The following is a 15,495-nucleotide window of genomic DNA, read 5'->3' as shown; positions in this document are numbered from 1 at the left end:
TCATTGGCCTTCGCTGAAATGCTGTTTGAACAAAAACAGGCAGGAAACGGTCTACACTTAATATACATTTAGATAGATATAGCTATGTTTTCGTTTTTATTTTGTATGGTTTACTTAGTTAAAGTTTGCCATAGCCAGTACAACCCAGAGGCATTGCTACACAATGGAAACAAACTATTGCTAAATGATGGTTTACTGCTGTACTGGCAATGCTATTTATTGCGCATCTTATTAATGACTGTTCCTTCATACAAGTAATTGATTCAATCTGCATGCTCTGGTTTCTTCATTTTGGCTGTTCTGATGTGTCTGTTCAGTGTAATTCCCTGTTGTGCACTGTAGTGATCTTGATATTTACCACGCCAACTGAATATCATATTAGCTAAATTACTAGGCTATATTTAAGATGCTTTTTCCATCACACCTGCACACAAATGTTTTAAAGAATCAAAGCAAGATTTGAAAAACTTGTCCTATTTGTCTAAGAGTCATGTTCTCGGCATCGTTATGAATGTATGGCGACTAAGTAAGACGCTGGACTTTACAACCTTGTTTTTAAAGTCAAATGCCACTTCATATGCAGACCCTGTTAACATTTCAACAATTATTTCAAACTTTGTTTTGTTGGATACAAATGATTGATCATGTTGGAAGATGATTCTTCCAGTGGATAAAGTCCTTTATTAATAATGTTTTAAAACCGAATGGAACACACCTGTTTATAAGGAGGTATCATTAAAGATGAGCACTGCATAACAGTTTCATTCAGTCCAATGCCTGTCAGCTGACTGAAGAGAGCCGGTGTTTTTCAGGAGGTGTTGCTGAAGAGGGCCGCAGACCTTGTTGAAGCTCTCTATGGGATGCCGCACAACAATCAGGCAAGTGAACAACCCTTGAATCCAGCAGGGGTCAAAATGTTTCTTTTGGGTTTGACAACTAAATTAGCTATATTAGCAAAGTTGCATTTCACAGTTTAAGAAGGGGGGCCAAGAGTCAAAACAGACCATGTCCTGCAAAGGAGGGGTCGTTTTTTTATTGTTGTTTATTTACTGTAAAAACTGAGTACTGCAGCACATCAAACTTTCTCCATTGTTGAGAATCCTTGGAAGGTCTGTAAATGAACTTACTGCTAGACAGCACATTAAATAATAGACTGGGTAGGATCCTTGTATCACTCAGTTATTAATGGACACCAAATGAGGATGATGGGTCGAATGGCCTCCTCTCATTTGTGAACTTTCTTATGGTCTATTCTTAAATAATCTGTGACATCAGTGCAGTACAGAGTTAGGAGATGATTGCGAATTTTTATGGATTAATTTATTAGTTTTAGCAGGCTGCTTGTGTAAACACAGGGATACCCAAGGGAGGCCAGCTTTGGTGAAAGCATGGGAGGGCGGCTAATGTATAGAAGACAGCATGGGGGAGAGGAGGGAAGAGAGCAGGATGTAGGTAGAGAAGCTAATGCAGGAGAACAAAGGGCCATCTGGCTGTGTGTTTTCTACCTGGAAGAGCAGGTGAGCATCCTTTGTGAGAGCTTCCTCTTGTGGCCCTGCAGGAGATCATCCTGAAACGAGCCGCAGACCTGACGGAGGCCCTGTACAGCGTCCCACGCAACCACAACCAGCTGCCCTCACTCACCGGCTCCGCTGGCCACTCAGGAATGATGGGGGTGAACTCCTTCAGCAGCCAGCTCGCCGTCAATATCTCAGAGACTTCCCAGGGCGCCGAGCAGGGTAAGGGGGAGTTACGCCTTATTTGAGCCACTATCAGAGCTGTCCTCTCAATTGTTCTGTGGACAAATGTTTTTGTAGCTTCTGCAGATAATTTAAATAGGTCATAACCACATTAAAAAAGCTGCTTATGCACACACAATTGTGAGTGAAGACACTTACAAATACATGTAAATGAGCAACAACTAATAATGTGTTTTGAGGTTGAATGAGAAATGTCTGTGACCGCAGTTTGCACGCTGCATGTTCTGCAAAGGGTGTTAGTCTTACAGATTAAGAACTGAAATAATAGAAAACAATGCCTTAGATGATATGTATATAATGATAAAACATGGGGTATGATACTGTTCCAGAATAATTAATATCTGCGCCCCTTTTAACAAGTATAGGAGGGAAATTTCGTTCTTGGTGTAGGCACCAGGAGTGCTTATAACTACACTTCCCAAAAGGCCAGGGGGTGAATTAAGATGGCCGACTGCCAATAACCAAGATTTAATGAGGTGCACCTGTAGATTATTTAGTGCCTTGAGGTATGAAAAGGTTGGGGTAGCAGAAGCTCAAGGTCTTTTTCTTTCATAGACGAACACTTGCAATTTGGGAATTGATGTGATAAACAGAGCTTCAGATCAAGCTGGTGTCTGTGTACTGGCTTTGAAGGAGTCAAGGTCTATTTTTGTTAATTTTTGTTTTCTGTATATATAACAAATTGGAAAACTCATATTGGTCTTCACACTTCGACATCATTTTGCCTGTGTAACTCTTAATTGTCACTTCTTTCCTTAAATATTCCAAAAACCATGGAACTGTGGAGTCATATTAGACAATGCACATTTTACCACTGTTAGGCAGTGTTCACTCATAGGAGGAGGTATATTCGACCCTTCAAATCCCAATGAAGGGGTTCTGCTTGTATTATTAATGCCATCACTCCACTGAACTGTACAATACATAAGCACTTCCTAAAATTACCAAATGCCTTGGAAGAAATTTAACAATCATTAACTGGCACACAGCAATAAGTTCCCATGTTTGTTCTGCTTTGTTTTGTTGTGTTGTTCTGAATGTAAACTCAGATATGGATCTTATGGGCTCTAGTTACAAGAGGCTGTGTTTGGTTGAAACATAATTGAAAGAGTATGTGCTTCTCTGTGACCCAGCCAGACGACTTGCGGAGCGCCGGCTATTACAGGGGTGATTTCTTTCTGATGCTGCTGAAAATCCTATCATGTCTTCTTCACCCAGTTAGTCCACGAGTGTGTGTGTGTGCCTGGGCACCTGTGTCACCGTGTGTCTGTGCAGCAGCTGAATTCTCACTCGGAGAAATAGGCCAATTTGCCGTTGGCTTCCTAACACAGGTAGACAATTCAGCCTTAAATAAAGAGACGTGTCTAGGTGGGGGTCTGCTCTCATAGCTAGGCCACTTAAACCTGTCTGCCTTAATATGTCCGAGGCCTGTTTGTAGTGTTGGATAAGGCGCCCGGGCACGCAGGATATAGCGGGGCTCCTGCAAAGCCGAGCCTGAGGAAAAAAGGAGGAAAAAAAAGGAGGGAGGAAAAAAACAAACCAGAGCCACTCTGTATTTTCCCTTTAACTTTCCACTCAGGCTATTGGTGACCATGATTGGAGCTGCTTGTTATCAAACTTGGTCCAATTACAGACAAACAGCGAGAGGCCTGGGATGAGAGAAGCTTGTAATCGCACGGGTGTGCCCTGGCAACCTTGATAAGCAATCAGGCCAGCTGAGGGGGCAGAGATCCAGCTGCCACTAAGCAAAGGTGACCTGCGACTGCAAAGCACGGGGCCACAGCCTCACTGTGGACCTCTCTGCTGGTGCGCAACTGGTCTCCTTACCCCCTGCCCTACCCCATCAAACCCTGTGCACTCATGTCAGGGCTGCAGAACCAGAAAGTACGGCGACTCTAATGACCTAACAAATGAGAGGAAATTGTGGCAGAGGTGAACATTTCCTCTTTAAACTTCTTCAGCAACAACAAAGGTGAAAGTCGACACAGTTTGAGATTGCTCATGAGGTCCCATTGTTTCTCATCTATCTAAAGGCACGGAGGAGACTTGTTATGATACAGCAGCCAACAGAATGTATTTTCAGTGTCACAAAGGTGCAACGCCATGAGCTCAAATTAATTATAATGTAAAAATAAATAGGTGAAAGTATTAAAATATTCTCACATGGATAGATTGATAAATAACTGTTTGATATTATGTATTACATACTTAATATAAGTGGAGAGAATTTGTATTAAGCTACAGATTTAGCATTTCCTTTGTAAATATACAAAAGGCGTAAATACTACTCCTTTTACTACTACATCAATATCAATAATAATAATAATAAAAACAAAAACAGCATTAACAATTACAAATGTCATTGTGTGATACCGCCTCAAAACAAATATTGTTTCTGATGTAAGTACATAATCCTTACAAGACACGATTGCTATAATTTTAATGTAATTTCGTAGTGCCTCTGTGCACAATTAAAGATTACCCTCGTTCAATCGGCTTGTTTTGTTGTAAGCCTGTAGCCATGGTGTCTTTAGGATTAAGGGTTACAGATTATTTCATATCGTGTCTAGCAGTAAATACTTAATTTGCAGTATAAACTTTACAAGCCTTCTCTGTACACGTTTCTGCTGGAATCACACAATGGAGTACAGTGCTTGTTTATGTCGGGGCTCTGATCATACATGTTGGTTTTGGCACAGCTGTCAGTGACAGAACTTTAAACTGCCATTCATCAACCGAGAGCTCCACCATAACATCTGTCAACAGAAAGGCGGCTGCTAAAATATTCAAACAAATACTTCAAAAAGATGTAAAAGTGCCAGTCAAGACACCAGCCTACTGTCACTCTATATAAACACCAGGCGCAAAGAGGAAAGTGGGTAATACGTTTTGAAGCAACAAAAAATGAAATGACATAAATAAAACATTTACGCAGTGCAAATTAACTGTACACAGGTCTGCGTGGACCAGTGGATGGGTTTATATTCCTTTTTAGTGTATTGATTTAGGTTTGTATTTGATATATTTGTATAATGTGTTAAGATTAAGATGATTTAGAGGGAGCACCGATAATTCACACTTCAGAAAATCTGTTGGGGAATTCTGGCTCCTCTTAAACTGCATAGTGAAACATTTGTATTGTCTGACACAAAGATACGGCTGCTTTAATTTAGGTTAAGAAACCTAGAAACTCTCTGACTGGCTCTTTTGCTCTTCATGTATTCAGTAACAGGAGATAAATAGTTGCTTTTACTATTTCATCCCGAGAATAATTCTACAAAACAAATCCTTAAAGATTTTTTTTTTGCCGCACAAAGATATTTGGAAAGATTAGATGGATCTTAAACCCAGATTAAGGATTTTCCTCTCTGAACAACAATACGCCTGTTTTATTTTGTAACTGACATTTAGCAGATTACAATAGATTCAATATCAAAGAAAACTGTCCACAAGAAGATCCAAATCTGCCCTGTTGCAAGTTCACTATTATTACCTATTGTTGGGAAAAGCTCAGCCATGCGTGTATTTGCGCATTAAATTAACTGACGACAGCTTTCCTCTGCCCTCAGTTATGGAGCCACTACTTCATGAATCCGTTTTTTTCTTTGTTTTTTCCAATGTTGAAAAACTGACAGCCCGGAGACTGACAATGTCCCTCCTACACCTTTGCCTTTTCCCCTTTCTTATGAACTGTTTGGAAGTGGGTGGTTCTCGCAGCATTACAGGGCTCCAGGCATCATCCTCACCACCACCCTTTCAATCCATATTGCACACAGCTATGCAAAATCAAACATTGGAAACCGAAGTGGCCAAACAGACTGTTACGTGGACTCTTCAGGCTTGATATGGAGTGGAGAGAGACAGAAATTTGAGATAAGCAGAGGAGTCTCCAATAAAGTTAAAGAAGATGAATTTGCATTAAATTATTTAACAAAAAATATATAAACTAGGTAGCCGAAAATAAAACGAATAACTTCCAAAGCACACGTATTAGCTGTAGCAAAACTTCTCCAGTATTTGTCAACTGTTGTTTTCGCAGTTTCGAATTTCTGTGATACAGGGCAGTCCTACAGATTCACTCCAACTGCTCTCTACACAGGGTTGCATCTCTAGTTTGTTTTATTGCCCTCATCTAAGGCCCACCCATATGTCCACAAAAAGAGAATCCTAGCTTTGTCTGTGTACACGTCAGTAGGCTAAGGCCAAACCCACTTGCTGAATATATCTGAGTCCTGTAATCTTTAGAAAATAACACACTATAATGCACAGCCATAGAGTCTAGAACATTGTAGAACTGTCCAGAAGTACCAAGGTACACATATACACCAGCATTGTTCTTCTCAGCTGTGCTGTGCTGAGGGTCTGACATGGCATTTGAATTTGTCCACCATGCAGGCTACTCCCGGAACTCCAACAGCGTGTCGCCCCGTGGGTACGTGCCCAGCTCCACCCCACAGCAGTCCAACTATAACACCATCACCTCCACCATGAATGGCTATGGCACTGCTGGCATGACTAACCTGGGGGTGCCCGGCTCTCCCAGCTTCCTCAACGGCTCCACTGCCAACTCCCCCTACGCAAGTAAGCCCCCCACCCCCTAACCCACACTGCTAGGACATGGGACAAACAGAGCAAAGGGCTTTTTCTTGTAATCCAGTTTGTGATTATTCGACCGAAGACAAAAGGTCTGAAATCCATTCATCCTAGGGAATGAGGACTGTGAGAACAAGTTATCATTATGGAAAATACACAGTATTGTCTTTATTTGTTGTTGCTGTTTATGCTGACAGAAAAAAAGTCCACATCCAGGCTTTTGCATGACATGCCATGACATGACTGTATAAAATATTTAGATAGCTGACTAGAATATACAAACATGTCAGGAATTGTTCTGATTTATTTTATCCACTATATATATATATATATATATATATATATATATTGTCCATTTGTTTGTTTTGTGTTTTTTTCTACTAAAATAATACTCCACCTTTGACATTAACTTTTCCTATTCCTATCCATTCGCTCATTCTCTTCCATCACTTTAAATAACGTCTCACCAGATCCATCACTGTACTTCTAAAGCAGAGACCTAGATGGACTAACATGTCAGAGAATAAGTTATTTATAACCACAAAGGGTGCTTCCCAAAATTAGTTTTCATTGTAAAATCTAAAGAACAAATGTCTTTTTTATTGATTCCTGGTATACACTCTACACTTTCTTAACACTATTTATGATCATACAAAAGCTTTGCTAAATTATTAAATGTGCTACCATGATCAGGAGTATTTTCCTTGTTCCAAAGACATTAAAAGCCCTGCTTATTAATTACTTTATTTGCTTATTATTTTTGTATCTATACATTTTTCTTAACATACTGGATGCTCACAAAATCTCGATTGCAAATGGCAAACTTTCATTGCTTGCCTTAATTACAGGAAGATAACTAAGTGCTAGCGGCAGATCTTGAGTAAAACAAAATCCATATTATGGTTTCGTATTGACTTACTCTCAATGGTGAGGTTGCTTCCTTTTCAGAAATCCTCTTCACTTTGCACAGTTCCACTAATTTTGACCATTGTATTGAATGTAGGACTAGCCTATGACTCCAAGTCCCGTGGCACAGGTAGGACCGCTTCCTGTTTCTTACTTACAGCTCAATACTTCAGAACGGATGCTTAAAATATGTAGCGCATTGCATCCAAACCGATATCTCTTAAATGAACGAAGCAAGGACAATGAATACAACCTGTAAGCATTGGATTGTGGGTAAGAAAACGTGAGCTTTCCTATAGTGTCCTGGACAACCTGAAGTGATTGGTGTTTAAGAAAAATACATCCTAAACAATACTACTATAGTATTATTTTCCAGTAATGAATAATAGCAAACATTTAAAACACATTACAGATAAACCAAACAGTTACATTCCTCGACTGGCCAAAAAAACTCTTCAAGGCACTAGAAAATGCAACTGAATTGAGTGGGGGAAAACATTTATTGAGTTAGCACTGATTGAAGTGATTTGTGATTTCAGGTTGAGAGAAGTTATGGATCAACTTATGAATTGCAATTCACCACGTTTTGTTCACATATGGTCAGCCCATGTCCTTACAGCAGTAGATCGCATCGCTTTGTGGCACTGCCTAGAAAAGCTCTGCACTTCACTCATGCTTGCTGATTTACATGCCTGTCTGTCTGTCTGTCTGTCTGTCTGTTGTTTCAGTCATGCCTTCCAGCCCTCCGTTGGGGGCTTCCTCCATCACTCTCCCCTCCAGCGTTAACTCCTCTTCCTCCAACACCCAAGCTGGCATTTTCTCATTCTCTCCTGTCAATATGATCTCTGCAGTCAAACAGAAGAGCGCCTTTGCCCCCGTCGTGCGGCCACAGACCTCCCCGCCCCCCACCTGCACCAGCACCAATGGGAGCAGCCTACAGGGTGAGCACCCCAGCCCTTACCTGCCTCTGGGCTCCACCCACCACTACTGGGTGTTAGTAGACGAAGACAGATAAGACCCCCCACGAGGTATTTCATAGAGACGAGGAGGAACGGGTCTCCTAAATAAGCAATGTACCAGTGCTCGTGCAGTAGGGTAGGTGATGAAACTGCCTGACGCGCGTGGCCACCATTTTGGACGGAGCCGCGGGGCAGGCGGGGCATCTGGGGGCTCTCGCTTGGACCCATCTTCGGACAGTTTCATGATCTCTCCCACTCCATGGGCACCTTGAGTGAAGAACCAAGGTCCCAAACATGAGGCAACATTTTGGCCTATCTCTGAAGCAAAGGTAGCTGATAGACACCAGAGTTGTGTGCATTTTTTTGATGTTGATGTTGTTGTTTTTTTTACTTTTTTTGTTTTTACATGAGAATGGCTTGACAATGTCGCTGAAATCAAAGTTGATCCATAACTTCCTGCTCTCAGGTAATATGAAAAGCGATTAACATTTATCAAAACTAATGAAGACAGATGTCAAAAATGTCTGTTTAGATTTGTATCAGGCTGACCAAAAAGATGCCTTGTGTTTGATGGCCATAACATGTATAGGAGCAGCAGTGTAAAAAAGCTTAGAAAACAGCACTACTGTGTCCAATTTGTTGTCCCTGAGCTGATATGAATGAGAACTGCAGGTGACTACAGCACATGCAGCTGACAATGATCTATATTTGATCTCCACAGACAGATAAACACTTACAAACTTTCAAAAGTGGGCAAAGAATAGTTTTTTTTCAAATTATCCCCAATCTGTGTTAATCCCTGTTTTAAAAAGATGTTATTGGGTTACAAATAAATCCATACCGACATTTTTGCTGTAGGCACAGTTAATGTACAACTGTATATTTCATTAAAGGTTGAACAGCAAAGCAGAACAGATTCATACAATTACATTTTGATTCATTTTGATGAAATATCACACTTAGCCATACAAGCAAGGGCAAATGACATAAACATTTAAATGCTATAAAGAAATTCCTGACATTCCTGGATTTTTTGACCACATCCTGTTCAATGTCAGCCTAAGCTGTGATTGTTGTTAATTTTGTTTCATTACTATAATTATTAGGAGAGTTTTTTTCCTCACTGTTAATATAAAAGATCAAGTTACAATATGTAAAATGCTCCATATCGTTTCAACCCCCGTCAACAAAGTTGAGAATCGTGCTTGGACGGTTAGCTTGCAAATAAGAATATAAAGTGTGTTTAATCTAAGAAATGCATGTTTTCCAAAGGCAGAGAATGTAGACGTTCATCCTTCAGCAATCGCTGTTATTTATAGCTTAATGCTGCTTCATCAGGCAAAGCAAGGTTGCAACAATGCCAGTTCTAGTAAGGACCAACAAAAAAACATGTCTTTCTCATCATCCATTTATAAAAATAAACATCAGGAATGAAAAAAGAGAGTCACTTTTGGTAAATGATCCAATTTACTGTAGAAACCACAATGAAATCAAATCAAATGAATAATAACAGACTGATCTTTTAATCCAAGAGGAATAGAGATTCACAGTCTCAAGGGAAAGCATTTACCATCTTTATTTATCCACCTTTTGCTACTGAAAGATCAGATATTTCTTTAACATGTCAGCTGCCTGATTAAACAAAACATGGAAAGTATATTCTCATGCAGAGCTTCCATCTGACATGGACGTAGAATGATTCTCAAGATACACAAATCTCAAGCACACACAAGACTTGAATGTTGCAGTATCATGTATGCTTATATGTTCATTTACTGCACAAAATGGATTGTGTTTTTCCATGTGTGAAAGTGACATCAGAAACAGCAGTCTTCAAACCAGTAGACTAAAAATAAGCAAAATACCCCTTGTTAATAACACAAAATAAATGAACTGGAGTTATTATCTACACATAAAATATATCCTGTTTAAAACATGCACCAGTGATGTTATTGTCTGAAATCTGATGACACTTCTCCTCTATATTAATACTTCAGGGTTTTAAACATAAAAGTAAGACTTAATGATGTCCTTCATGATTCTACATTTCTTTACAACATGTAAAATAACCCTCTCTTTTCTCTCTCTCTCTCTCTCTCTCTCTCTCTCTCTCTCTCTCTCTCTCTCTCTCTCTATCTCTCTCTCTCTGCCTTTCAGCAATGGCAGGTCTTATAGTTCCACCTATGTGAGGAGCAAAACAAATCCAACAATTTCTTCCAGAAGACAAACTTCATTTCCACTGCCCCATTATATCTCTCAGACAACAACTTCTCAAGCGACATGGTCCCAAAGTGGCAGACAAACTTAATGCAGGAAAGTCCCGTGCAAATGGAAAACGAAAAACAAATTTCAGTCATTTCCTTTTTGTTAATATTATGTTGTCGTCGTCGTCGTCGTCTCGTTGTTGTCTGGACTGTCTCCTGGTCTGTGCTGGCTTCGTTGCAAAAGAACCTTGATTCCCTGAGTTCCATTTTTGTAGTGTGGGCCAGTCTCTTTTATGGACTGAAAGTAGATAGACTGAAACAGCTACAGCTGAAATGATATTGGATTATCAGCAATACAGAAGAGACTTTGATATGTGATGCAACTTTTGCAGCTTGATGCAAGTGGTCCAACTTTTGCCTATGAGGCAGAACATTCACTCCTGTTAAATGGAGTGGGAATGAAATTCCAAAAAACCCTATTGCAGGAGCACTTTTTATACATTATGACTAATTTATTATTACTTGACCTAGGACTCCAACAACACCTGTGTATTTCAATTATAAAGAACAAATGTCAGAATGGATGAAGGAACATTGCATATTGCCAGCTACAGATGGAAAAGTGCAGCTTAAATAGATTCAACTGGCTTGCCCACGTTTGATTAAGTGGCAGTCCAGTTTTTGGCTCAAATGACCTCAGCCGATCAAGGTTCATCTACACATTGGAATATTCCCTCACATTCCACTTTAGACATCTCTCTGTTCTGGGGATGCGCTCCCTAGTTTCACCGACATCCTGTCTAAGGGATAAATATTGGTTTGAGAAATGTAGCATGTATATTACTTTTCCTACAAAATCCCCAAACTCCAGTAGGCAGAGCATGTGTCTGTCGATTGCTTGTAAAGTTTTCTTAAAAGCTCAGACATTCCAGTTGTTGTGTCAGACCCACAGAATGTTCTATCGTCATCTTTTTTTGTTTTTGTTTACATAATTGGCACTAAGTGTACAATTTTGAATTTTTATTCGCTTCACTATATATTCAGCAACAACACTATCACGTTTTGCATTTCAAAATGTATGTATTTCTTACATTTTAGCCCCAGTGAATCTAGTGCTCCTGAAAGGTGAGGGATAATAGTTCTTGCTGCAGCCCAGCGAGACTGTACACACAATCATTCCATTTCCAACAGCTCTGTTGATGTTGTTTTGTTTATTGGCTTCGATTCCTGTTTGTCATCAAGTTACATGGCCTGCTTACATGGGATGAGCCTTTGTCTTTTTTGGACCAATAGTTTAGGGAAGTTAAAAAAAAAAGAATGAAAACAGAAATATATTTGCAGGTTTGTGCATCTGTAGATTTAAATCATGAATGCTCGCTGCAATTTTAATCACGTTTAGGTACCAATTTTATTGTTCAACTTCTTATTGTGCTTTTTTGTATGTATTTATAAAGTATGTTTTGGGATTTATTTGGTGATTTAGGCCTGAACAATAGTATAATAAATATGTAAACACATTTGATGTCTTAATACCTTTTAGATATTGTACAAAAAAAGAGAAAAAAAGTATGACGAATAACACTTTTTGTATAAAAACAAAATGCCAACTACAAAAAAGAAAAAAAATGTCTTAGACATGTTCCTTATCACCCTGATTTTTTTAAAACAGGAAGAATGCTCCACAAATTTTGTATAAAATGCTTTCCAATACTATATTTAAACTTTTTTGTATACAGCAGTTGTGTTTTTCTCTTCCTTCCTATTATTGTCTATGTGTATCATTGTGAAGGGTGTATAATCATAGTTATTTCTTAATGCACTATTTTAGTTGGAGCACCTATGAAAGCAATGCATCTTAGCAAAAAAAAAGAAAAAAGTTTAGTACAGATATGCACCAAGATGTTTTACAATGTTATTCATTTGAAAGTACTTGTGCACAGGATTTTTATTTTTATTTGTCATCTAAACTAAAAAGGGATACTCAACTTTTACCTTTGAGAATTTGACTTGCATCTCACCTTTTAGCTGTAGTAATAAAACATGTCCACCACATTTTCTTTTGTCCGCAAGAAGAAGTACTTCAATAATAAGACAAGAAGCCATTTGGGCCTTCAGTGCTTATCTCTTTAGTGGCTTATTCCAAGATAACAACTTGACCACTCTTGAAAGACAGCACAGAATCAGCAGCCAATGATGTTTGTTGGCATGGACATCCACACATACAATGAAGAAAGGGAAAAGGCCTCGGCAAGCATTCCAAAATTGAAATGAAATCACTCATGCTTTCAAATCAGACACTTCAAAAGCAGTCCAACTGTTGCTCCTTATCCTCGCCCTTCCCACTGCAATCTGAGGAAAATCAAGGTCAAAGAATTAAACCACAGACCAAACGTTGAGTGTCCCTTTAATCTAATGGATCTTTTTCTTTGATGTTGTTGTTGTGGTTGTTGTTGTTGCACACAATTCTGTATCATTTACTTATGCAATTTGTATTAATGTAATGCAAACAACTGTCACTCCACACTATTTCAGTGGAATAGTTGTAAAATAAAAACGGAAAGAAATATATAAATTGATGCCTTACAATACGCCATGTTCCCACACATTGTATTATTCTGTTCCTTTAAGGTTTGAAGAAAGAAAAAAAAATACTGTGAAAGTCAAGATCTTTTTTTTTTTTTTTTTTCGGGGTAGGGGGGTGTAGATTTCTTTCAGACAGGAAATGAAAAGTTAAATGGGTGAAGATTGAAGTCTGACATCAGCAAATACCAATAGCAAAGCAAATTAGTTGATCGGTCTCAAAATCTAATTGAACTTCAGATGGGACTTTTAAAGTAAATCCACATGGCTAACTGGATTTCAGAAAAAAAAAGCGTAAAAATCATCAGCGAATCTTGAGAGAGGGCCTTTTCATTTTCCCTTCTTAATACAGCAGTAGGTTGTAATCAGAAGAGGTTTCTTTCAGTGAATTCTGCATGTTTCTAGTATACAGACATATTTCTTATTCTGGGAGTCTTGGCACTTCATTATTTTTACTTTAATGAGATTCTGTTTAATTTTGTAAGCAAATCGCGTCGCTAATAATAACTTAGTGTAGTGACTGTCCTAAAACGTATTTGCCTAAACTTCATTTTCCTTAGACCCCCATGCCAGCCTCAAACTTGTATCCATTACATGTGTGCTTCAAATCATCCCAAACGAGGTCAGAAATTGCATCGTCACATTTTGCAATACATCACTTTCCCGACAACTTTGAACCGTTTCGGAAGTGAGAACTTTACCACATACCAAAACGCTATCTGAAACTTCCCACGGTGTTGGTGCGTGTAATTTAGCAGTGCTTCTTCATTTTCTTGTCAAATATTGTGCTGATATCCTGATACCTGCGAGGATAAGTGGAACCATGTGACGTTATTCGCAAACGGCTCCGTCATTACGAGTAATCCGACGTGGCAGCGGTTACAGCAGACGGATTCAATTAAAGTACAGATGCATTCCAATTACACAAGGCTGACCTTCCTGAACACAAGATAAGTATGTCCAGTGTGTTTGTGTATGTGTACAGTACGTATGTATTAAATAACGGATGCCTGAGTGTATTTATGAGGTCAAAGACAGCTGGGAATGAGTGACCAGGCAGTATACATACTAAACCCTGTGTGGGCATGAAATAAACTGTAGCAAGTCTGTACAAAATTATCTTTCCATACCGTATGAAAGGTTGCGACTTACTTTGATTGGGCTGACAGACAATACATGATTCAGCATAAAGTTACACAATTTGAATTGTCTTCCATGTCTCCTTGCAGCAACTCCTGCTTTGGCTGTAGACCGCTACCTTAATCAGTCTGTTGTGAAGCTTCTGAATGCAAACTTGTTACTGTCACTTCATTTGCAAGGTGTTATCAGGCCCCACTGTCATGGCCAGATCCAAAACAGGTTTTTACATCTGGACTACCTACAGCCTTACATACACACACAGCTCAATCGGGTTCAAGTCTGTTACCAAGCTAATACACCCATGCTTCCTTATATACATACGAGCATGTGTAAGTGCTGATGTATATCCGAGAATAACATCACCTCTTCAGAAAAAGTAAGCGCCGGAGCTAAATACCCGTGCTTTAGACATGACAACGTAATTGAATTGGTTTAAAATTACAACCATCTTGACTGGTTGTTATTGTAATTAAAATTAGTTAACAGTGTGGATCATTTTAATTGGAACTGATCGCAAATCTAGCCAACAGATTGCACCCAGTCCTGTAGGAATTGGATAGATCTAATATCAGATGCTTATTCCTCTCCCTCCTAAATGGTGACTGTAAGTCTGTAAGACTTCAGATGTGGTAGAAGACGCATCACTATTTACTGTTCACTGATTTTTGTTTAGTTTTTTTCCCCTACCTTTATGCTCATATTTGTCTTCTCATTTTGTAATATAGTTTGAATTCAAAGTAAATACATTCATCCAGAAAATAATAATAACTGTGCAAATTAAATATTTTCTGTTAAGTTACCAACAACAGGCAGTTGGTTACAGCTTGACACATGCAAATACAGAGTGGGCTTTAGGTTTGAGAGCACTCTATGTAATTTGATTTATTGTCCATTAAATCTGAATAATTACTAAAAAAGCTAGTTGATTTCAGCACAGACTCAAACTGTTTTTGTTATTTTGCTTCCTTGCCTGAGTTTCGGCTAAGTTTTACTTTAAATTTGAAATGTAATTAAAAATTACATTATAAATGTATATATCTTTTAAAAAGAGATGATCTTTTTTATGTGTGTGTGTGTACGAAGACGTGACAGTCCTTCAGGAGAATTGTGTAATTCCGAAATTTAACCCCCAGGTTTTGAAATCTATACAAAAGCGTACACCTTAAAATAAGGCCAGTGTAAATACAGTGTAGCCCAGAGAAAAACAAATCATACTACTTAAATTAAGCCATGGTATGCTTGTATTTGCAAGATAGCTGAATCAGTTTTACCAGGCTATTCTGCAATAGTATCTCAGTAGGTTTTAAATAGATGAAATACTTTTTTATGTTTTTTAGTGTGCTCCATAAACTCCAC

At 38.8% G+C, this 15,495-nt stretch overlaps 1 protein-coding gene across 7 annotated transcripts in view; it reads left to right on the top strand.

Moving 5' to 3' along the window:
- LOC136764329 (transcription factor COE3) overlaps positions 1 to 15,292 on the top strand; it is a 135,706-nt gene extending 120,414 nt beyond the window's left edge. For 2 of the 7 annotated variants that reach the window (XR_010821179.1, XR_010821178.1), the window contains exons 12-16: positions 813 to 878; positions 1,559 to 1,736; positions 6,153 to 6,338; positions 7,985 to 8,681; positions 10,373 to 15,292. Coding sequence is in view for 4 of the 7 variants with exons in the window: in XM_066718294.1 (XP_066574391.1) it covers positions 813 to 878; positions 1,559 to 1,736; positions 6,153 to 6,338; positions 7,985 to 8,197; positions 10,373 to 10,404 (675 nt within the window). In the remaining 3 variants the exon portion in view is untranslated. The remainder of the gene's footprint in view (positions 1 to 812; positions 879 to 1,558; positions 1,737 to 6,152; positions 6,339 to 7,984; positions 8,682 to 10,372) is intronic. The other 5 variants (XM_066718296.1, XM_066718295.1, XM_066718294.1 and 2 more) reach the window with 3 other exon arrangements.
- The last annotated feature ends 203 nt before the right edge of the window (positions 15,293 to 15,495 follow it).

This window comes from Amia ocellicauda, chromosome 12, assembly GCF_036373705.1.
Source record: "Amia ocellicauda isolate fAmiCal2 chromosome 12, fAmiCal2.hap1, whole genome shotgun sequence".
Taxonomy (NCBI): Eukaryota; Metazoa; Chordata; class Actinopteri; order Amiiformes; family Amiidae; genus Amia; species Amia ocellicauda.
The sequence above is the reverse complement of the archived record's forward strand: the minus strand, read 5'-3'. Positions and strand labels throughout refer to the sequence as shown.